At 42.9% G+C, this 23,669-nt stretch overlaps 1 protein-coding gene across 2 annotated transcripts; it reads right to left on the reverse strand.

The window, feature by feature from the left end:
* Positions 1–334: 334 nt before the first annotated feature.
* On the reverse strand, positions 335–13,738 carry CLTA (clathrin light chain A). Of its 2 annotated transcripts, XM_035310045.1 has the most exons (7): positions 13,450–13,738; positions 7,672–7,709; positions 5,702–5,819; positions 4,552–4,663; positions 3,107–3,160; positions 1,822–1,857; positions 335–779 (listed from the first exon to the last, which is right to left on the reverse strand). In XM_035310045.1, the coding sequence occupies exons 1-7, from the start codon at positions 13,646–13,648 to the stop codon at positions 608–610; spliced, it is 729 nt and encodes a 242-aa protein (XP_035165936.1). In that variant the 5' UTR covers positions 13,649–13,738; the 3' UTR covers positions 335–607. The 2 variants fall into 2 exon arrangements, with proteins under 2 accessions (XP_035165936.1, XP_035165937.1); XM_035310046.1 differs by lacking the exons at positions 1,822–1,857; positions 3,107–3,160.
* Between the last annotated feature and the right edge of the window lie 9,931 nt (positions 13,739–23,669).

The raw sequence follows: 23,669 nt of genomic DNA on the forward strand, positions 1-23,669 counted from the left end.
CTTACCTGCAGAAGGTAGTGTCCTCAGTTCCACTAGAAGAGAGATAAGCTCCTTAACAAGCCAACAAGCCTGCTGCTCCAGTTTCCCAAAGCTCCTGTCTTGTGTAATAAATTGGATAAGGAAGCAGTTTTAACTAAAGCTCTCAGGAGCTTTAAGAACACTTAGAGACATGCAGAACATCCTCTAAGGAACTAGGAGCAATGACTGCTGGCTAGTCATTCACCAGCACAGTGAAATACCCATCAATTAAGAGAAATGCTTGCTCACACACAATTTAAAGACTCCCCATGGAAAAAGTGCAGGACAGCTTCTCAATTCATCCAAAGTCAACACATTTTGCTGTTTAATAGATCTTTAATATCAGTAATGTTGGAAGTGACATCTCAGTGCAAACAGCACAGAGACTACAGTTCTGGAGGTTCTCCCAGACACAAAGAAAACATGACGAAGAACATGCAATCAAACAATGATCAGCTCTAGATACATCATGAGGTTTGGTCCAAAAAAAAAAAAAAAACATTGAAACAATTAATCCAATTACTGCAAACACAGCTTCTCTGAGTAAGGTTAAGATATTGCATTTGTAGTGTTTCCATTGTGCTTTCCTTCAGCGAACCAGCGGAGCCTGCTTGAGTGAGATGAGGACTGAACGCATGCGGGACACATCTTTAGCCTGCTTACTAGACTTGGGATTAAAGTCACAGAGCTGAGCCACACGTTCCCACTCAGTGCCCGGAAATACCTCTTCTGCATCGTTCACAAAGGCTTCTTCAGCTGCCCTGAAAGCAATGCAATGCACCTTGTGTTAACGCCCAACATAAGGCACTCCTTCCCTCTTACAGGATGCAGTTTCTTTCAGAATGTTTTGTAAGAAATGTGACCTGACAGCTGCTTGTGAACATTATGGCTATTTAAGCTCCCACTGCCCCAACCCTGGAGATGGAAGTAGGTTGCAATAGTATGCTGTGCACAAGCAGTGCAGAGGATTGCTGTGTAAAATGTTGGAATACAGGTGTTTGGTTTTAAGAGTAGTTATCGAGTCTTTGCCTACAGGAGTCACCACACAAACTGCCAGAAAGTAAGGCACTCCTATGTAGGCATTTTATTTATGAAGAAATGCCCAAGTCTTAACTATTTGAGCCTCTGCCACTTGATGGCTTGCTTTGGACACTTGCCAACTAGAAATTTACAGTTTCCTGCAAGCATGTCTTACAACGGATTCCATTTAAGGATTTAAATCAGCCCCAAGGCCTCCAGGCCATCATAAAACTATCTGCTGATGATTCCCAATGCTGTAGTGAAGCAGCATGAATCAAAAGGAATTTAAGTCACGAATCCCATGCCTGTGGGTGCTATAGCCTAAAGCACATCTTGGCAGAGAGCATGACTCATCTGGAGTCAGCTAGCAGGATAAACACATTTCGCCTGCTCGTTCTCACCCGAGGGATACTCTAAGGAGGCTTTTTACAACATGTACAGGTTAGTAACAGTGCCTTCCCAGCAGTATCCTTTTGGCTTTTCTGTGCTGCCAACAGCATTGCTTCAACGCACGTGTAACACTCCAGCATTCAGTTTAGGTGATCTGTGGGGCCCTGGTAGCTGCCTGAGTGCAAGAGCAGCAAGCATCGAGAGATCAAACCAAATCCATCTACTCCAACAAGCAGTACAGAGAAAGCAGTGAGGATGACTCTCCCATGAGGGTTCAGCACTGTTCACAGGGATGGTAAGGTTACAGACACCACTAAAGACAAGGGTCACTACAACACTGCTACTTTATGTGACATGACACTTTTAAGGGGCAGTGAAGATTTTTTACTTAACTGTTCTAGGCTGTAGCAAGGATGATTTATGTTTGTGCTTAAAGGTGAAAAGAAGAAAAGAAACAAGGAGAGAAAGTTTAAGTCAGATATAGAAAATGAGAATGAGTTTAATGCAGATGGTCAGCTGGCTCAACATGCACTAGTAGCTCAGCCTACATTCAGGAAGCATGCTGCCAATTTTATTCTGCAGCACTTGCACTGCACATTTGCAATGGCTACAGGAAAATACGTGTTTTATTAGAAAGTCTAAGTCAACTCCAGAAGGCTTCAGAACAAAATCAAACACCACCTGTAAATCCATCATTTCACAAGTCTTGCTTTACATCCATCTACAATTAGGTAATGAGTTCCACACTGGACCTTCAATATAAATGCACTCAAGGCCACACCATGGCTCACCAGTACACCTTCTAAAGGTGTCACCTTAGAATCTGTGACATGGCCATCTTTCAATTCAAGTCTACAAATTAAGGGAAGAAATTAAAAGACATGAACAAGCCAATGAACATTGCAATCCTTCCACCCCACAGAAACTAGCATACTCATTGGGGCTTAACAGTCATGGCTGTATTCTTTCTCACTGGTCCATTAGTCTGGCAACAGGTCTACAAATAAGTGCTCATAAATGTTCTGCCAGCAGCTAATGTTGATTTTCCAATACCACCTTCTTGTCCTTTTCATCTGTTCTAACAGCACCCTAAGTTCTATAGGCACAGGCACCTTTTCTACCCTGATTTATGGCAGTTGATTCCTTCCCACCTTCTTTGGTTTCCAGAGCATTACGTGCAAGGCTTGCTTGAATATTTCTGATTAAATAGGCAAATGGCACAGATCAGGAGCACAATGCCTATTACACAGAATGCAGTTAAACATTGTACTTCACCATGGAAGCAACCAGGACTAAATACAGCACCCACATGAGACTGCATGTGACATTAATCCATACATACAAAGCATCTTGCTAAGCAGTGTTCACTGGCCTGTAAAGCCAGTGAACTGTTCAGTACTGTATCTTACAGACTACTGAACTCACTAACAAAATGCCAGTGGCATGTGTACTACATAACTTAATTTAAAGGTGCTGGATGTTGTGCAGATTCCCACAGGAAAACTGACTCTGATCTGCAGCATTAAGTGCTGTGCAGAAGTAAAGGCTGTTTACTTATTCTAGCTTCTACTAGCCTGAAATACTCAGCAGAAGTCACACTTGGTCATTCAGCACTATGTCTGATCCTCCTCGTTACCTAGTTACTAGAGCAAACAGAATTAGTAGTTAAGCAACATACACATAACCAATCACATCAGCGAAGGGTTGTTTGTAGAAAGCTTCATCTGCCACCCTAGGTAGCAAGTAGTCCAACAGGCAGGCAAGCAGGCAGGAGAAAAGAGATAAGGATGAGAAGTACAGAACACAGCTGAAGGCAGTTTTTAAAAAGTGTGTTAATCTCATATTGCCTAGACCTCATTCTAACAGGGAAGTCACTACTACCACAAGGAATGTACCAGTAAGGACACTGACTCACAGGGGCAGCATAAAGGCTCTCCTGTGTCCTAGGAATTTGGGACCAGCTAGCCTAGGGCTAGCCCCAGTATTAATGTTAAACTACTTCCAGTGGACAGAGACTAGTTAGATCTCACCAGGCTGATGAGAAAGCCAAACACTCCCAGAGCAATGCTTTACTTCCATGATTGCAGCTCTTGTTAAATGGGCCTTTCTCCTGAATGCACACCCTAAGCTCAAACTCTGTCCAAGATAAAGCTATGGGGATATCATGAGATCTTGCCACTGCTTCTACGATTGGCAAACCTGTTTTCTCTTCAACCTATCAGAAAGGCTGTACCTCAGGGAATGAAAGCGTCAAATCCATAATTTTGTAGGCTATATAGGCCTCCTTTCTTCCGTTAGTAAGTCTAGTAGTCCTAGGTAAGCTAGGACTACTTCTGACAAGCCTGCTGGCAATTTAGATAGGAAAAATGGCATTTCAAAAAACAGTTCAGCTTGATGACTGTGCATTCCCAGAGTATAAAGTAGCCCTGATGATTACCTGGACAAAATGACACTGGCAATCCTAAGTCAGAACTGAAGATCTAAGTCAGGACTATCATGTTTACCTTTACGTAGCCAGAAGTCAAAGTTCTACAGGGAGCTTCTAAGGAACTGTAAGAATTTATTAGACTGCAGCTAAGCCATTAGTTTCTGCTCCACAGCCCATAATGAAACAATTCAAGCCTTAAATGTAATAATTTAAATAATCATTTACTTCTTCACTAGCAGTACTCTGGGTATTTCTCAAACACTCCCACATTAAACAGTCCAAGGTTTTAAGATACCTAATGAAACAAGTGGCAGCAAAGTAACTAGAAGGCCACTTCTGTGCTTTTGAGAGCTAGTAAGATTGCTAGTTGCATGGTGGTCACTGAAGGCCTGTGCAGTTAGGTACATACAAATAAGTAGGAAGACTGATAAACTCTGGCCAAGTTCAAACTTTGTGTCTCAAGGACATAAATAATTTTGGTTCATTATCTTAACACTTTCACTTACTGTTCTTGGACACAGAATCTAGACTTTAAGATAACTTAGAGAAGAGTCTACCACTGGACACCCATCTCTTAATTAGACAGGTTACTGAAGTGGGATGAAGGATTAGTGCTAGACATTCTAACCTCTCCCCCTACCCAATTACTTTCACAGACAGTAACATAGGTCTTCAAATGGCTGGAGAAATCTTACCTGTTGCTGGCTTTTGTTTTCTGGAGCTTTTCATCTTGCCTGGCATACCACTCCTCCAACTCCTTTATTGCTTTCTCTTTCCATTCTGCTTCCTGCTTTCGTGAGTTAGCATCTAAAGATTTAAGAATTGATCTGTCAGACACAGTTGTTCTACTTAGATTTTGCTAACATTTCAGCTGATGGTTCAGAGCGCACCCTAGTGCAGATTGTTGCTTGATCCATTCAAGAGTTAGGTTTCCTGATTTAGGCCATGAGAAGTCCAATGCCCTCAGAATTCAGAGGGTTAGCTAAACAGAATGCCCGTGTTGCAGACAGTCTAATTCAGTTTAAGCTAAGAATCTGTACACTGATTCTGATTCAGTAAGTCTGCAAACTGTTCAGAAACAGAAGCTGTCACCTTGTTCTGGAAATACTAGAACAGAACTCAGAGTAAAGCCTCTGCATTAGACAAAATGAGGGAGCACAACACTCAGCTTGCTTTTATGCCCAGCCTGCAGTTCAGGACAAACTCATCTGCTGTAACCAGCACAGAAGATAAACAACAGGCTCAGCTCTATCTGGAATCACACTGTATAGAAAGTTTTCCTAACAGTTTCAAGTCCCCTCCCAAATGGAACTGGAAAGCACACCAGTTTGTAGGCTCTTAGAAGCTGTCCACAGGTAGGTGTCCCTTAATTTGATAGCTTGGTTTAGTTACAAGTCCATTACTTAAGTTAGCTATTAGGTTAAAGCTACATAACAGATGGCCTCCATCACAAAATTTTTCTTCCTTGCTCACAGAGCAATCTTCTCCCTTGCAAAAAAAAAAAAAGTGCTGATGGTTGTTGCATTAACTCACCCTTTTCTGCTGATAAAAGCTGTTTGTTTTCTGTTACAGGACTGAGGAACAGCTTATTGGTAAGTAAAGGGCAAGCCACTTAAACATTCTTGGATCAAGGTTCAGAGATCCACTTGCTTGCTGGATCCTACCTACACCAATATTAACAGTCTGTGTACCAGAAGATGCATCGCCCAAGCTTCCTGCTCAAGCTCAAGAAACAAGTTATGCTCCAAAGAGCTAGAAACCATGGTTTGAGAAGTTTGCCTGCTTAAGAAGCCACCACTTCTGAGTCACCAGCAAGAACTCTACCGCAACAAACACCCTCCTTACCAAGCTGCTCCAGGCGCTCCTTTTGCTCCTCTCTCCATTTACGAATACTCTCTGGTTCTGACTGCAGTCGATCTACTTGTGATATGGCAGCATAGCAGTCTGTTGGACCGTTACTCTCCTTAAAGGGAAAAAATAATCACATTTACTCATTACAGCTGAGTATCAGGTAATTGCCTGCAAGCTACATAAAAGTAGACAGCTTCTGAACTGAGCACATGACATTCATCTTACACTATACCACATCTTCACCATTACAATTAAAAATTTCTTGCCACAAATTACAGTGGGATTGATGCAAATTAATATAGGGCTGCCTCTGGGAATTTAGGATCAAACAAATTCAGGCTGACTAGGAATTCCAGCTGTGCCAGAGCTCTATGCCTGAAGAAAGCAGAAGACAGTGCCTAGTGCCTCAGCATACAGTTGCAAGCCTACAGATCCTCCCACCTTAAATACCTGCTATGGAAGTAATTTTTCTATTTTTATTGGTTTTGTGCACAGGAGTTTAAAATGTTCTCTGTAACTTGCATTTGTCTACTTCAGAAAAATGCATAAACCTTAAAGGAAGTTGGCTTTTAATACCAGTCAAAGGCACTACAGAATTTGTATTGTTGTAAGCAGCTATGTTAAACAGGATGCAGTTTAACATTTAAATAATAAAGCAGTGCTAGTACTAGCATACTTTTTACCTTACAATAGTTCAAAGACCTGCAATGAATAGTGTTATTAATACACCAGACTTCCAAAAATAATGAATATAGTGCTTTTTGCCACAGAGCATACTCCAACAGCTTTCACTGGTTCACCCTACTCTGAATAGATGAAGTACCACTGCTGATAATACTAGATTGCAGTTCATGGCAGATGTGGCTACATCCTGCCCTTCTTTGGGCATCTTACAGTCCTCAAGATGAAAGAATAATGCAAAGATAATGAGACAGGTTGGTACAACAGCACCAGGTTTCACACTGAATTCAAAACAAAATAAATTGGCCAGTTGCAGGGATAAATGAGTTACAGGTGGCTCAAAGAAGTTTTGTATAGCCCATTCAGTCTGTTCTTCAACATTACGAGGAAGCTCCATCAAACAAAGCAGTTGATTGATTAGAACTGCAAATAAACAAAATATTTCATCTACCTTTTATCATGTAATGAGGCACAGAGAACCAATAAGAAGTAGTTTTCCTACCAACCTCACCAGCAACAGTGAGGACAAAAACGTTAGCAGCAGTGAAAGTGGCTTATGTCTCCAGCAGTCTGTGTTCACTTAAAAGTCTATGGAAAAGTAGCTCATATGCTGTGTCCTTTCCAAGCATTCACTTAAACAGCACTATCCAAGCAACTCTCACAGCAGGAAGCAACAATGCTTTAGCCAAACTTGTCTTAAGTTCAGCTACAATGCAGTGATTGCCTTAACATGCCCTATTTCTCCCTGACACTGATAAAGCAAGCATCTCCTTTTGTTATTACCTGCCTAACATGCTTTCATAATATGACTGAGCTATCTAGCCAGCAGTTCAATTTCATGCAGCTTTGTCACTAAGAAATGTGACATGTTTTCAGTCAGTTCCTTGTAAGACCAATGCTATTAAGACAGACAGGATATACAAGCTATCCTTAAAGAATAAGCAGTATAGAAAACTCTGCTTTAAAGTAGTCAGAACGTGCTCTGTTCAGTTCATTAGCCAGTGGCAAGTCGATGTTAAGCCATCCTACGATGTCAACCTGCTCACAGTGGCTATGTTCCATTCAGCCATAGTTCAAAATGGACAGCTGCTTTAAGCTGACTACAAGTTCAGAGGAGAGCACAATATGGGCATAACATGAGATGAGCGATCAGAATATAAGTTCCTCTTCAGACATAAGGTACAAGCAAATTAGATATAGGCAATGGGAAGCGTGAGCCTAGATTGAGGTAAAATTCCTACAGCAGAACAGCACCTTCTAAATACAGAATGATTCTACCTTACCTGATAGACATCTCCATTAATCACTCCATCAACAGCACCTGTAAAGAAACCACTGTAGTTTAGCCATTTGAGAAAAACAATACCAGTGGATTTATTGACTACAGTTACTTGTAGGGAAAGCTATACTACAGTATCCAATGTGGGAGTTATGTAAATGCTCATCACTTGATATCTCACAGGGTCATTTCCTTATCTCTGCACTTTTCCTCCCCTTCCAGATAGGCACAAGGGACAGTGAGACGTTCTTTGAAATCCACAATACAAAGTCAGCTCTTCACCACAGGATCACACCACAGGCTACATAAAGAGCAGAACTGATATTACTAAGCAGCTGCTACAGGGAATGTCTACAAGTTACTCCCACTTTCTCTCCTGTCTTAGAAAATGAGTACTAGACAACTGTTCAGAAGTTAAGCAGCATGACTTACTCTTCCATCTACCTAGAAGACTAATAATCCAACGTGGCAACGCTTTGTAAATATTACCATAGTTTGGATACCTCCTGATTCCTAGTTAGTTCAAAAGTTACAGCCATCATTCCTACCAAAAGAACAACTTAGCTAACTTCTGCTATTGTATTTGATAGCTTTCTACTTCAGCTGCAGCATTATTCCTTCCAAAGTGACATTGGCAGTACAGCCTTAGGAACGTGACCAGCTGCAATCTTTGCCACAGAAGCTCAGAATTTCATCTTGGAACAAAGATTAGAGAACACATATCAATTCTGAGACAAACATTTGAGTTTATGAAATCATTTAAATCACCAGACTATGCAAAAGGCACTAAGATTTTCGGGAACTGCTAAGTCTCAGCAAGGCACCTTTCTGGAACAGTGCTACATTACACCTCTCTGTGTAAGGTAAAAAGTCATGTTACTAACAGCTTTGCCTCACCCATAAGGATACCCAGCACACACTGACTTGGGCAGTGTCAGCTGCAAGTAACAACGCTGCTAAATAGGTCTAGGAAGACTGCAGCCCACAAAGGAAATATGCTGATGCTCCACATGCCCCAGCTGTTCACCTTTTTCTGCTGAGCTGGAATTAGAGCTAAGCCAGGGTCCTTAACTCATTCTGACAGGAGCAGCTTGGCTCGGCCAGCTGCCCACTCTGCCTGACCTGGGAGGAGCAGAGAGCAGCTCACACCTTCAGACAGTCACTCTGCAGACAGAATTTGGTTGCCACAACACCCAAGAAAGGGTGGTCTTTAACTAGAGGTGGTTCTCCTCTCCAGCGGGAAGGCAGCTGCTCCATGAGGCATACTCCACGGGGAGCACAGACTCACCAGCTAGGCTAGCGGGTTTACTGTTGAAGGTTTTTCAAAGAGCCGTGATAATACAAGTAGGTTTTGTTACTCTAACAAAGAGAAAGCATTCATCAACATCTTTAGCACTCAGGCTGGTAGACCACAGAGGTGAAAGGAAAAACATTCTTGCTGAGAGCTGCAGCTGAGGAACAGATATGTTTGTCTTAGGACTGCTTTCTTCTGCTTGGAAACAGCTAATTGGTGCTGCAGAAAGTGTTTTCAGAGAGCACACAAGTCGGAAGCATTAAAAAATACTGAAACAAACTTCCCATCTGTTTTAAGCTCCCTAGAACTTGTGATTAAGATGCCGAGTCAGCATGCTGACTGCGCATACTGCCAGCTGAAGATGAAATGGTTCTGTATCAACATCCTATCACATGCCAAGACAAGCACACTAACAGGAACAGAACCAATGGTCAAATATTCTCTTTTCAGCTCTCCAGTCTCAGTCTTTGTGCAATTCAGTATGAATTACTTTGTCTCAATAAGCAAGGCAAGCTATGTATCAGATTTTTTCATCAGAAATGTTACTTTGTACCTGGCTTCCTCCAGACAAAGCCTAAATACTATTATCACTGTAATGTTTTCATGGACCACAAACAAGGAGTTCTCTACTGGCCTGAGAGCCCATCCAATCCCAACACAGTACTGCATCTTGAAGCTCATGAAGTTAACACCACCCTTTTTCAAAAAGTTAGGAATAAATATCCCACATTCCTCGGTGTTTTCTTCTGGACTTAAGATAAGCACTGAACATGTCCAAGCATTTGTGGTTCTGCGACATGCTGACAATAGGGTAACGAACTTCCCACACAGCTACTTCCCAGACATTTTCAGGGTCTGGGCTGGTGAGAACTTCAGCCGTATCAGCAGTCTGCATAGACGGGAGACAAACAGCAGCCAAGCTGTCAGACACAGACAGCTAGAATCAGTGCCCTCCACATGTCCTACAGTTTACTGAAGAAAGGTCTGGGTAGCCTGAAGATAAACACAACAATTTTGTCCCTTCAGTTCTACAAGTCAAGAAGCAGTGAATTTGCCAAATTAAGCTTCTAGCTGAAGGGAACAGCGAAGGACGTTAATTCAACTTCAGAACAGGGCAGACCAAACAGTTGAGGCTTCATTCGCATACAAGTTGTTCCTTCAGCATTGAGCTTTCTGGTAGTACTATGCAAGAGCTACAGACTAGTTCCAAGACCAAAGCACAGGTTTAGCCAAGGGCTTTAGTGTTGACACACTCCTCCTTTCATATTAACTTTAATACTGAATATGGACAGTAACCAAGCTGCCAGAAGCTTACTGTAATGGCCATCAGCTACTGCAAGGAGTTGTTTTCAAGTAATACCAAACGTTACTCTCTGGTTTAAAACAGTTTGCTTAGCCTTATTTACTAGCCTCCCCAAGTTTTATTGGCAATGCAATAGATGAGTGCTACCAGAAGTGTCAGAGGCAGGACTGTGCAGAGTTATCACTTGTAACAAGCCCAAGCAGTTCCTACCTCATGGGTTAGCCTCTCCTGAAGTCCTTGTATTCAGCTACATTTTGGACAATGTCCTGCATGCAGGAGAAATGAACTTCAATATGACCATACATATAAAAGTAGTACTTACAAGCTACTTTCAGCATCCCTTTTAGACACTGAGTATTCTACTTCTTCACTGCTACTTCAGGTGAACTTGTAGGCATAGTTAAAACAACAGAAGAACACAGCTTCCCTTTCACCTATCTCTCATCCATAAGAGGATAAAAACAACCTTCTAAACAGTGGTTGTTTTGGTTTTATTGTTTGCTCAGTTTTTTTTTTTTTTTTTAAGTTAGTGATGCAAGAAACTGAGGAAGAGATGTTTTCTATTTCTCAAGCCTGTGTGTAAAATAAAGACAAACAGGTCAGGAAGAAAGCTTGTTATTTCTAGCCTGCTGTCACAGCAAAAACAAGTAGAGTCATTTTCAATAAATTCATTAGGCTGATCCTAGATCACACAGGCAGTAATGCTGCACACCTCTGCATGCAGTAATGATGTGCTATAAGTGCTTCTGTAAGTTCCTAGCACACATAGCATTCCTTAATAAAAGGCAAAATAGATTTTTCTACCATGAAATTCATGATCACATACTATAACCACAAAATTGCAAATACAAGTTAAATAGATCTCTCCAAATATATTATACCTTTCTCAATGCTATCTTATAATGCCTTGAAGCCTAAAGATGGTGATTGCACAGCAAAACCTATGGCACTGACAGTTCAAACTGTTAAGAAGTACCAACAGTCACTAATAAGTAACTCATTCGGTCTGTGGTGCTAACTAGAGAAAGGACGAAAATTCCCTAACGATATCTTCAAGCAAATTCATATTCAGTCCCTGAGAGAATATTAAATGTTGTGAGCTGTTATGGTTTAATGGACAAACCACCAAATGCAATTAAGTCCCTTAATTCCTAGAGAGGCTTATGAGCCTCTCCCAGAGGTGGAGAGGCATCATTCATTCAAGTTCACATAAAAGTGACAGAGCTGAAGATGTTTGAGACTAGGCAGCCTACATTAAACTTGAGTAATATTTTCATTATTGTTAACACAAAAACACTTGCCTTTGAATGTTCTTCTCAATAAGAAACTACCTGACAAGCTGTCACGGGATCTTTGCACTGACACACAAGTTCCAAAAGGCAGACACTTCAACCCAAACACATCCATTCCTGATGAAAGGACACAGCAAGTGAACTGCTGTAACTGATTTATCACTGAGAAAGGCATCCCATAAGAGACCAAGATACTAATAACTAGACAACAGCTTTATATTGCTTTATTTATACAGTATTTCTTGTCTTCTGAAACAGTGATTATACTTCCCCTTTCAAGGGAAAACAAGATTAATTTCTGCATGCCTAGGAAGCTCGAACAGAAGGGCTACTTACGTAATACATGATCAAATGGGACAGACCAGCAGTCCAGTCCTAACCACAGCACTATGAAGTGATATTCTGTGAGACCAGGTCAGCTTGGCAACATCCTGCCATTTCCCCCATACTCGCTCAGCATTCAATATAACTAAAATTAACAGGACTATACACTAATACCTGTTTGCACGGGCATAAGCTCCTGGAGTTCACCACTGTCCATGAGAATGTTTTTGTTTTGTTCTTTTTTTAACAGGCTGCAACGTAAACACATTGTTGTGTGAGATAGCACATCCCTCAGAAGTACATTACATGAAGCTGCGACTGCTTCTCAATAGTTGAAGTTAAGATCTAGTTAAGATCTTCAAACTCCAGTTGAGAGTTGCCTCAGCTACAACTTTTCCCCGGTATTGAGGAAGAAAATTTATCCAGCAGCAGATCCATAAGTCAGGAGTTCAAGAAGGTTAAAAAAAAGTAAATCCACAGATCCCTGACCACAGTGCTTAAGGACTTACTTAAGGACTTATATAAATTCAGCAAGAAATTTGCATTCACTTACTTAATTACAAAATTGTTTAATAAACTAGAATGGACTAAAGCTGTCTGATGTTTGTTAGGATGCTGACTGGATCACAAGAAATCTCAAAGACAAATGCCAACATAAGTCATTAATTCATACATCCCCATGGCTGAACAAGCACATTTTGCATTGCTGCAATCTGCACTTTTTTTTTTTACTGGTAGAGTACAGGCTCCAACAGCCAGCAAATGAAGGTTGTATTAAAAAGGAGACCAAAGGTTCAAAAGCACTATCTGCTATGCCTATGTAACAGGCCAGAGGATAAACACAATCCCAAGACATGTTAAACAGCAAGATGACATGCAGATCGCACCTAGGCTTCTCAGATCAAGTTATTATATCCATTATGATTTTTTTCTACAAGTTCTCCAATACCAGTTTCACTTCTTCAAACACAGCTTAACAATTTTTACATTTCAACCCAATTTGGAAGCATTTAACAAGTTGACTTTTCGAGGAGAAATCACACTGTGAGAGCCACATTGCACGCGTGTGGAGAAGGCAGTGGGACTGGATGGTTCTAGCAGCTGGGAGAGGCCAGCATCCAACAACTTCTCGCAGTGAACTCTGTCCTCAAGGAGCTGTTTTTATATTCTAGCATGTCTTAAATACAAAGGCTATATATGGGCTTTATGGGGAGGAAAAAGCGGTGTGTGAGGTGCATGAAAGGGGGAGTAAAAGCGAGGTGTGAGGTGTATGAAAGGGGGAGCCCTGTGCTATTTCTGCATTATATAAAAGGAAGCCAAGCTGCATCTATCAGCACAGGATGGTTTTCTGATGACCCCCCTCGCACCCCAGCGCTCGAGGAGGCCGCTCCAACCGCGCCAACCCCTCTAACACCCAGCCTCCAGCCCCCACACCCCAAACCCCACGAGCTAACTGACTCCGCAGGGCCGTGTCACCACCGTAGGCGCAGGCCGTGCCGCGCTGCGTGCCGCCGGGTACGAAGGTCGCGGCGCGGCCCGCCCGACCGTCCTCCCTCCGCCGCACCGTACCGGGAGCGAATCCGTCGACGGCCTGCAGCCCGGTGGGCACGTCGCCGCTGTCCAGGATGCCGTAGCCCTCGTCGCTCTCGATGCCCGCGATCTCGTTCTCCTGCTGCGCCAGGAAGGCGGCGGCCGGGTCCTCCTCGGCGCCGTCCAGCGCGCCGTTACCGGCCGGCTGCGCGCCCAGCACCTCCGCGTCCGACGACATGGCGGCGGCGGCAACGGCAACGGGCTTCCGGCCCCGCGTCCCGGCCACAAATCGGCGCGGAAGGGGCGGGGCCTCCGCCGCCACCAATGGGAGGGCAGCACCGCCCCGGGGCGGGGCCAATCGGCGGCGAGGAGGGGGCGGGTCCGGCGGTTGTCAGCCGTTAACGGCCGCCGAGGGTGCTGTGCTCTGAGGGGCGCGGCCGTTGGCGCTGGGCTGCCGCACGGGGAGGGAGGGGCGGCGGGGCCCCGCTCTGATCGCTGCCCGTTTTGCGCTATTTTGCAGTGTTTTTACAACACCAAACCCGTTATTTTTGTTCCTGCTGCCTTACCCCGCAAAGGGGGGCAGGACGCGTTGTTTTCTAAAGGCAGATGCCACACCTTGCGGACAACCGTGGGCTTGTAGCCCGCAGTAGTGCCCTCTAACTCCTGTGTCACACCGAGCAGAGTTTAGCAGGGGAACAACTTAATGAAACGACCAAGCAAGAACCAGACTACAAAATACTTCCAGTACGGTGCAGTTTCTCCCCATTCTGTGCACCGGGATGAGAGACAATTCTCATTTCCAAATCCACCGTGCTCTGTTCCACAAGATGTTTTCAAGCACTCGCCAAAATAAGGGACCGCCGTGAGGTACATCCAGCACTTTAAGGAAATGATTTCAATGATTTCAATGGAATTTTGACTGACTATTCCAGAACAGTTTTGATTTATGAAATTAAAGATTTAGTAGAATAGACGTCTCCAGCGCAGAAAATGTAAATGTGAGTGCTTTCAGCTGCCTGTTAACCCATTCAGCATGCAAATGAGACAGGCAGTGTCCAGCTGACATCTGGGCAGGAAGCACGTCTCAGGAAATCTCTCTCACTAGAGCTTTATTGCTCAGGCGCCTGTGGCTCCAGTGATGGGAAGGGGAGGGCACACACACTGCCTGGGGTCTGGTCCAAGTCCATCGAAATCAATGAAAAGACTCCCTCAACCTGCTGATGGCTCGCAACCATCAAGCTACAGACAGGAGTTTGAAAAAAATAGTATTTTTTTTCCTCATTTAGAATAACCTAATATTTTACAACTAGACTCCTGCGTCTGAAAGGTGGCAGCTACTTTGCTGCTCCTCCACAAGTCACAGGAGCGAAGGAGAGCGGGCTGGAGAGGCACGTGGAGCTTCCAGCACCTGCCTGCCTCACAGCAGCTGCCCTGCACACCATTTAACATCCAGCAGCAAGCTCCCTCACCGCAGACATGTAGAGATCTCCGAGCACATGCTGACTTGGGCAGTGTCAGCTGCAAGTAACAACGCTGCTAAATAGGTCTAGGAAGACTGCAGCCCACAAAGGAAATATGCTGATGCTCCACATGCCCCAGCTGTTCACCTTTTTCTGCTGAGCTGGAATTAGAGCTAAGCCAGGGTCCTTAACTCATTCTGACAGGAGCAGCTTGGCTCGGCCAGCTGCCCACTCTGCCTGACCTGGGAGGAGCAGAGAGCAGCTCACACCTTCAGACAGTCACTCTGCAGACAGAATTTGGTTGCCACAACACCCAAGAAAGGGTGGTCTTTAACTAGAGGTGGTTCTCCTCTCCAGCGGGAAGGCAGCTGCTCCATGAGGCGTACTCCATGGGGAGCACAGACTCACCAGCTAGGCAAGCAGGCTTGAAATGTCTGTCTCTTACTTCATATGCATATTGACAGACATGTTGTTCCCTTTTACAAGGCCCCCCACAAACACAGCAAACCAACACTGCTTCCCGTTTACCACACTGATTTGTTGCCATGAGAATTTGAACTGGATGGAATAATGAGGATATGCTGTTGGTAGTGTCTGCGGTGTGTTAAAACACAAAGGTCTCAAGATAAGAGGTACAGCTGCTTTTCAAAGAACACCTGTAAGTAGAAAGTAAAACAGAAATGTACATATAACTAGGACATGTGCTGCAGTGCTGCTACTTTTTGTTGCTGTTACAGCTGCATCTCTAATCATCACATCAGTGTGTGGTATTCAAGAAGAACCCAAATAAGTGGAGTGTAGAGGACAGAGGTTGCTCAGTGCCTAAGGGAAGCTCAGAGCTGTACAAAAATGAGCTGTGCAGAGGGACAGACTGTTGGAAGGGTGATGTAGAAGCTATATTTGCAATGGTGGGCACAAGATGCTTGAAATGATACGACTGAAGATGTAAAACCATAAAATTGAAGTCAGAGGAACACGAGATTATGAGACCCCATTTTTAATGGAATGACTGAGGCAAAACAACACAGAGAAAATGCAATGGTTTAGGTAAGGAACAAGATATTAAGAGTTTTTGTTTTGTTTTGTTTTGTTTTGTTTTTTATCAAAAGAAATGGCAGATGAATCACCTAATTGTTTAGTTTGGAAGGGACCTCCTGAGGCTGCCTATTCTGACATGCCTGTTCAAACAGCATCACCAAGAACCCCTTGTTCAAGACTGTGCCCAACTGGGTTTTGAGTAGCTCCACAGGTGGAGACTGCAGCCTTTCTGGGAACCTCTTTTGTTGTTTGGCCACCTTCACAATAAGAAAGTGTCTTCTTGTGTTCAGATTGAATGCTCTTACCTTTTTATGTTTATTTATGTCCTGTCCTGTCAGTAGGCTCTACAGAGAAGAACCTGGAGGTCCCTTCTCCATGTAGCTTCATCAGGCTGTTACACACATTGGTAAGATCTCTCTGAACCATAGTTTCTCCAGGCTAAACTGTCCCAGCTCTCACTGGGGCAGGACTGAGACCTCCAGGCTAAGCTGATGCTGCTGGGATCCTGGACTTTGACACTAATCAGTATTTCTAAGTTTATTCTCATTGTTTTTTTGTGTGTGTCATGCAAGCTTTCTGCACCAGATACCCTTCAAACACTGCTCTGGCAACAGATTTCTTCATTTCTCCCCTGTGTCTCCCTTGCACATTTCACAAGAGTGTGGGGGATTTTTAAAGTAATAATTTACTTTTACACACCTCTCAGCAAGGTGAGAGAGAACTATTCCTCCCCTCTCTGTCTTCAATTTACAGAGAGTACATTCATGCACAGAGGGCAGAACTAAAATACAATGAGATGAGGGTAGAAAGCGTCTATTTATTCCCCATGCCTATTTAGAGATGTCAAAGGCTGGTATTTTATGATCATTGTGTAGTTCAGCACACTTTTATTGATTTGTAGCTGGACAAATTCAGCGCTTGGGTAGATTAAATCATAACGCCTCAAATCACACAGACATAAAGATAGGAATTCAAATTTGCAGTCTTCTGTGAAAAGCTTAAATTAGTAATTTGCACAGCATCACCCAGCAAATCTTCAGCAAAGGCTGGGGGAATCATCACTGACTCAGTGTAGGGACCAGCTTTTCTTTTCCATAAAGCTTTGATCACTCAGCCTCCCATCCTCTAAATCACATAATATATGGACTTCAGGACAGTCACCTCCACTACAGCTGGTACAACCTGGGGCAAAGATTCCTTTTGGGGTAGGGCATTTTGCTGACTGTTCTATAGTAAATATGCTAAAAGAGGCAAAAACAACAACTGAAAAAAAAAAATAAAAAAAAATCTTAAAACTAGCAGCCCTTATCTTTGGAGTTTTTTATAGCCCTAATCATGTGCTTTGTGTCATTAGCCCCAAGACATGCGCTGTCGAATCAGAAAGCAGTGTGTCCCAGTGATATGCACAGGGCTGGAACATTTAGACCTCTGCTACTTCAGCACAGGAAATAACTAAAGGAGGAGCAGACAGTTGTGCTGAAGGAGGGAGAAAATATGCTGATGGAACATCTCTGGTTAGATTCAAAATCTTCACCAGATTGGGATGTGCTCTAGTGGCTCACAGCCTTTCTCCTATGACTTTTTAGGAAAAAAAAAAAAAAAAAAAAAAAAAAAAAAAAAAAAAGGATGCTTAACAATAGCAGTTCCATATCTTCCAGTATGCCTCTCTTGCCTTTTTCTCATGCAGATCCCACATTTCCAGTCCCATTTGTCTCACCTTAGTCGTCCCACTATGGAAAGGCTCTTCTGTTTCATGACTCAGTCACTTCAGCTGCTGTTCCCAGCAGCTTTTCTCATGGAACTGCTCTCCTTCTATTCAGCCTCCAGCTCCTGCACTAGTTACTCTGTCCCATACCCTTCAAAGAAACTACTTGGCCTCCTCAGCTCTGGGGCTTTTCTGCATTCTTCCCAGCTTCCTGACTGAGTATCAGGCAGTCCTATTCTCTTCTCTCACCGTTACCTAATTTATACTTTGATCTGTTTCTTTGCAATTTCACAGAATCACAGAATCACAGAATCACAGAATCACAAAATCACAGAATCACAGAACTGTAGGGGCTGGAAGGGACCTCGAGAGATCATTGGGTCCAACCCCCCTGCCAAAGCAGGTTCCTCAGAGCAGGCTGCCCAGGTAGGCATCCAGATGGGCCTTGAATATCTCCAGAGAAGGAGACTCCACAACCTCTCTAGGCAGCCCGCTCCAGTGCTCCGTCACTCTCACTGTGAAGAAGTTCTTTCGCATGTCAGTGCAGAACTTCCTCTGTTCTATTTTGCAGCCATTGCCCCTTGTCCTATCCCCACAAGCCACTGAGAAGAGGTTAGCTACATCCTTCTGTCTCCCACCCCTCAGATATTTGTACACATTGATAAGATCCCCTCTCAGTCTTCTCTTCTCCAAGCTGAACAGACCCAGGTCTCTCAGCTTTTCTTCACAGGGAAGATGCTCCAGGCCCCGTATCATCTTTGTGGCCCTGTGCTGCACTCTTTCCAGGAGGTCCCTGTCTTTTTTGTACCGGGGAGCCCTGAACTGGACACAGTACTCCAGGTGAGGCCTGACCAGGGCAGAGTAACTTCTGTTACCCTTACTGGCTTCTAGTCACAGCTGTCTTGTGCACTCTCTCCCATCCAATCCCTCCAAATTCCTTATCCAGTCTCAGCGTTCCTGTTCTTCATATAGAATCCTAGAACCACAGAATGGTTTGGGTTGGAAGGGACTTTAAATATCACCTAATTACAGCCCCTTGCCATGGGCAAGGACACCTCCCACCAGACCAGGCTGCCCAAAGCCCCATCCAGCCTGGCCTTGAACACTTCCAGGGATAGGGCATCCACAGCTTCTCTGGGCAGCCTGTGCCAGGGCTTCACCGCCATCAGAGTGAGTAATTTCCTCCTAACATCTAATCTAAATCTCCCCTCTTTTAGTTTAAAACCGTTCCCATCTTGTCCTGTCATTGTCAGCCTGAGCAAAAAGTCACTCTCCTTCTTTTTATAAGCCACCTTTAAGTATTGGCAAGCTGCAATAAGGTCACCCTGGAGCTTCCTCTTCTTCAATCTGAACAGCCCTTCCCTGGTTCATGGTCATTTAAAACCTTCAAAATGTTGTGGCACTATACATCCATCATTACTGTAGTTTACTGAGCTGCTAGCACGTCTAGACTCACTCAAAATACAGAGGCTTGCTTTCAAGATGGTAAGAGGAGAGTGCCCAGAGCAAAATGGAAATGCTCATAATCTTGGGTGGAGTCTGAAGTTCAGATGCTGTGCTGAAATTACAAATATATATATATATATGTTAATCTACAGAGAATGAATTCTTGCCATCACCAAAAGTAGGTGTACAGCCTGTGACCGTTGTCTGGTGGCCCAGCATTAATGACACAGCTGTTGCTAGTAAGAAACCTAATGCTAGCTTTGCAAGAGCTGGTGAACCGTTAGGCTTGTTATCAGCTAGTGCGAATTTGCAGTGCAAACTGGAGGTCAGTGCCAGGTGTTTTTTGTTATGATTATGGAGTGTGGGATAATTCCAAAGACCTTGAAAATATCTGCACAGGCTGAAAACAGGCCACAAAACTGTAAGCATCTCACTGATGGTCAGCTTCTCATTACTGAAGAAGTACAGCCTTAAGAGCAGGGAAGAACAGTTTAGACATAACAAAGATGACAAAGAAGCAGTCACACAACAGGATAAGGCAGCTGATGTGGCCTGAGGAAGTTAACACCCACCATTACTGTGCAGCCTATAGTCCAAGGAGCTGAGAACAAAAATTTACAATCCACCGAGAAACTTAAACAGTTTAGAATCTTGATATTGGAAAGAAATTGCTGTGGGCAAATGATCATCAGCACTGGACCATTGTGAAATTGTCTTCCTACAAACTGTCAAAGCTGCAAGCACACTGCCTGCTTCAAGAACCATTTTCAGAGGTCTTCTGTCATGCCAGCCAATCTCCAGGGCTGTGCAGAAGCCATTTCATGTCAGAATGCTCAAACTACATGCACTTGTTGTCTCAAGCTCTGTAATTCCTGAATAAACCATTAAATAAAAAATCAATGTTACAAGTCACCATCTATCAGTGTGAGAACAATCGCAGTCTCATTGGCCTTAAAATTTACTTCTCGTTATCGTGCCAAAACATACCCATAAAATCCTCAGTGTGAAATGGTTCTCCCACCAAAGTAAAAGACAAAACTCCAACAGAACCAGGGTTTAGGTTTACATCACGCAGATGTTCATGAAAAACAATTTTGTAATTGGTGTTACTACACCCTTATTAAGGGTAAAAGAGATTGAAAAATTCCCAATATCTGACTCATTTTGTATGAGTTTTACTGCCTGCACAAAAACGACAACATCAAAGCTGCTGGCAGCTTCTATGAGGTGGTAGTGTAAAACTGACAGAACTGGAACGGTTCTCTTCCTGTTCCACAGTTTCTGTACTTTCATTATCTGTTTCCTGCTTTTGTTCTTTACATTAGAATTACAAATGTATAGCTGCATTCCCTTTTACCTCCTGTTCCACTGCTTTAATGCAAGGTTAAAAAAAAAAAAAAAAAAAAAAAAAAAAAAAAAAAAGTAAAGGGGTTCAGTCCTTTGTCTTGTTAGACTTTGACAGGCAAAGCTGTGTTCTGCCATAGTAAAATTACTCCAGAAGTTAATTATTTGTGCTCTGGAGGCATCTTTTTCCTGCTTCTTTACCAGGTGGTTGCAGAAGGAACTTGCCCCAAGGAGGAGGGGTGTGCCTGTTGTGTGGAGCTGCCGGTGAGCATTTGTACAGGGAGAACTCAGAGCACCTTCTGAATGCTGAGGAGAAATCTGGGGCTTTGGACAGCGCTGCAAGACGTATTGTTTACTCGTAGTAATGTCTTATAAGCAAGCATAGCATACTGGAGTGTAAACTGACATTCACTGAGACCTAGCACTTTAGAGGTTTGCTTCAGAAGTCACTCCAAATATTACAATTTAAAAAAAATGCTTTCTTAATGAATTGCTCTTTCAATCAGCAAATCTAGTGGGGAACTTCATTATTCCCAGCATTCATATGCATTCTGCATTTAAGTTACACTCACAAGTTGTTTTGTACATCCAACAATGAGGGTGAGGTGACTAGTTATAAATACATGGCTAGTTATTTTTACAGCCTTTACATTCAGTTGTCCACGGTATGGTTTACAGCCCCCTCTAATTCCTCAAATGATTTTGTGGCCCATTATTGGGTGTTTACCTGCAACACACTTTTAACTTTTTATTCTGTCTCTTGAAACTGTTCAGAAACATACAAAGTATGTATTACTGATTACACAAAACGTAAATGTTCCTGTAGTATAAATGCGGCTATTGCACTCAGATCTCTAGTGGCTCAGCACCCCTAAGAAAGCTGTGCCTGCATTTGTATCCCCACGTAACAGTGCTCAGTGTAACTGACTGGTAGAAATGACTAGTACAGATTCAGTTATCAGGAAACTTTCCTGGCTATGAAACAGCCAGGAAAAGGATACATGCATGCCTGCTCTTTTCTGCTGTTTCTGCTGCCTGCTGTTTTCTTTAAGATGTAATATTGCTGAGTAGCAGAGATAGTGACAAACTTGTCTTTTAACTCATTCTTTCTTACTCACAGGTTAGTCTAAAAAAAATACATATTTGGTCTACAATACCTAAGCAGACAAAGCAAAAAAAAATGGTATTTATTCAGTGTCCTCTTCCTGCTGCCATTTACAAGTCTCAGTGCATTGTAAAAAGCTGCATCCATCCCATGTGTCACTTCAGGAGCAAGGTGTTGTATCATGGTATACTGTTAGCTCAGAGGCACCCCTGGTTTGAAGCTGAGGTCGCTTTTCAGGCTGGGTTTCATATCATATCATAGCAATGTGGTTGTTGTGTTCAAGTAATCACTGTTACTGCCGTCCTCAGAAGAACACTGTTCTCCCCTTCATGGGAATAGACACAGCGGCAGAAAGACTTACTACGCCTCTCTATCTACAGCGGTACAAAGGGCAGTATCTGGTATGTGTGGGTACAGCCTTGGAGACACAATTCAGCTTCACCCTGAAAAAATCAAACAAAAAAACCACATACCACAAAATCATAATAAATGGAGTTTTTCAGTTCCATTAAAACTTCGCAGGCAGGCCCACAACATCAGAAATCTGTCTGACATCTGCCACAAGATGGTTTTGGAGTCTCAGAGGCAGCCTTTGTCAGAATGCAGTAGTATGTCTGAATTATTTCTCCATCGCCTCCGTATGGCCTAGTTGAGGCATGGATTCAGGAGTGCATAGAGAAAATTGGCTAATCCATGAAAAAGTTAAGTTGTTCTTTGGAGTTTACCAAAACACAAGACTATGATACTCAGGACCCTGGAGATAGCAAACCTTACCCTGGCTTATTTGATCAATACATATAACTCTGCTAAATTAATATTCCTTCTCTTGCCCATGAAGGTACTTTTAAGGAGAAAATTGTTTCCCTTTTTCCCTGCCTCTATCAGTTTTCTAACCCATTCACTTACTATAGTGCTGATTGCTCTTTTCTTAAGTCTCTTGAGAGTTCTGATATGTTTTTGTTTTTGCATTTGCATTAGATGGATGCAAATAAACACATTCTATACTTCTCTAGTGTTACCACGGTAAATCTAGATATTAAAAGCCAAGCTGTATGACCTATCAAAGTGTCACAATTTAAGTTTCGCTGGCATAGTAAGTTCCCTTACAAAATTAAAACACTGCCATCACTTAGAATACACGGGGAAAGCAAGACCATCCTCAGTTTAAAAATGTAGAAAAACATCCTCAAATCAAAAATATTCAGCTTTCCAAAATATTCACAAACACACACCAAAGCTGCAAATTTCTCTCCTTTCCTACTTTTTAAGAGTAGGATTTTTTAATTTAATTTAATTTAATTTTTTAACAATACCAGTACTCCAACACCAGTACACAGTTTTCCACCACCAGTACACAGAAACCTTGCTGGTATTCTGACCGCCTCACTTCCAAGTTTAGCCCTACCATGACCGCCAGCAATTCACTGGTGTGGCCTCCTTTCCATGCTAGAAGCCTCAAACTTCCAGCAAAATCTGCAGGTGTTCTTTGCTGGTATGAGGGTTAATGATTAGGGTCAACAGGAACGACCTGCAAGGGGTCTTCTATCTTGCAGTGATTTTGATTGTTTGAGTGAACTGGCATAACCAGTGATTTGAGCTCCTTGCATAACACAGACAGCAGCTTCCAACAGTGATAATTCAGTGATAATTCCCCATCATCTGCGCATCTCCATTATACCCAGAACATTAGATCTTAACTTTTTTTTTTTTTTTGGGGGGGGGGCCCCCCCCCCACCGGGAGGGGAGTTAGTTTTTTGTTTGATTATTTGTTTTGATTTGATTTTTGTTTGCTCTGTTTCACCAACACCAATGTTTGCAGCTCTCCAGCAGCTTGTGTGAGGTAACCACAAACTGCCTTACCCATCCTTAATTCACCACCTCAACATTGTCTTTTAGTTATCACAGAGGGGGTAACTGAATTAGGGAAGTACAGCAATAATCTTGACAGGCTCATTAATAAAAACCTTCCAAATGTTTGTGGAAGGACATCTCCAGGATAAATGATTTTATGTACGAAATGTGGCTCCATGAAATGTGGCTGCTCTTTCATTATCTTTCATGGGTGTCAGTATTGCCATTCCTATATGTTTAAATATGTTTAAAAATGCCAAGTGAGACTGGATGTCCAAGAGTTTTTGTTTTGTTTTGTTTTTTTACAGGC

The sequence above is a fragment of the Oxyura jamaicensis genome, chromosome Z, assembly GCF_011077185.1.
Source record: "Oxyura jamaicensis isolate SHBP4307 breed ruddy duck chromosome Z, BPBGC_Ojam_1.0, whole genome shotgun sequence".
NCBI classification, from domain to species: Eukaryota; Metazoa; Chordata; class Aves; order Anseriformes; family Anatidae; genus Oxyura; species Oxyura jamaicensis.

Coding starts and splice junctions, on each gene's coding strand:
- CLTA (XM_035310045.1), bottom strand. CDS start 13,648: ATGTCGTCGGACGCGGAGGTGCTGGGCGCGCAGCCGGCCGGTAACGGC. Junction 5,820..7,671: donor TTAATGGAGATGTCTATCAG/GTAAGGTAGAAT, acceptor TTTCCCTTTAAG/GAGAGTAACGGTCCAACAGA. Junction 1,858..3,106: donor GCTGATGTGATTGGTTATGT/GTATGTTGCTTA, acceptor TTCACCTTTAAG/CACAAACATAAATCATCCTT.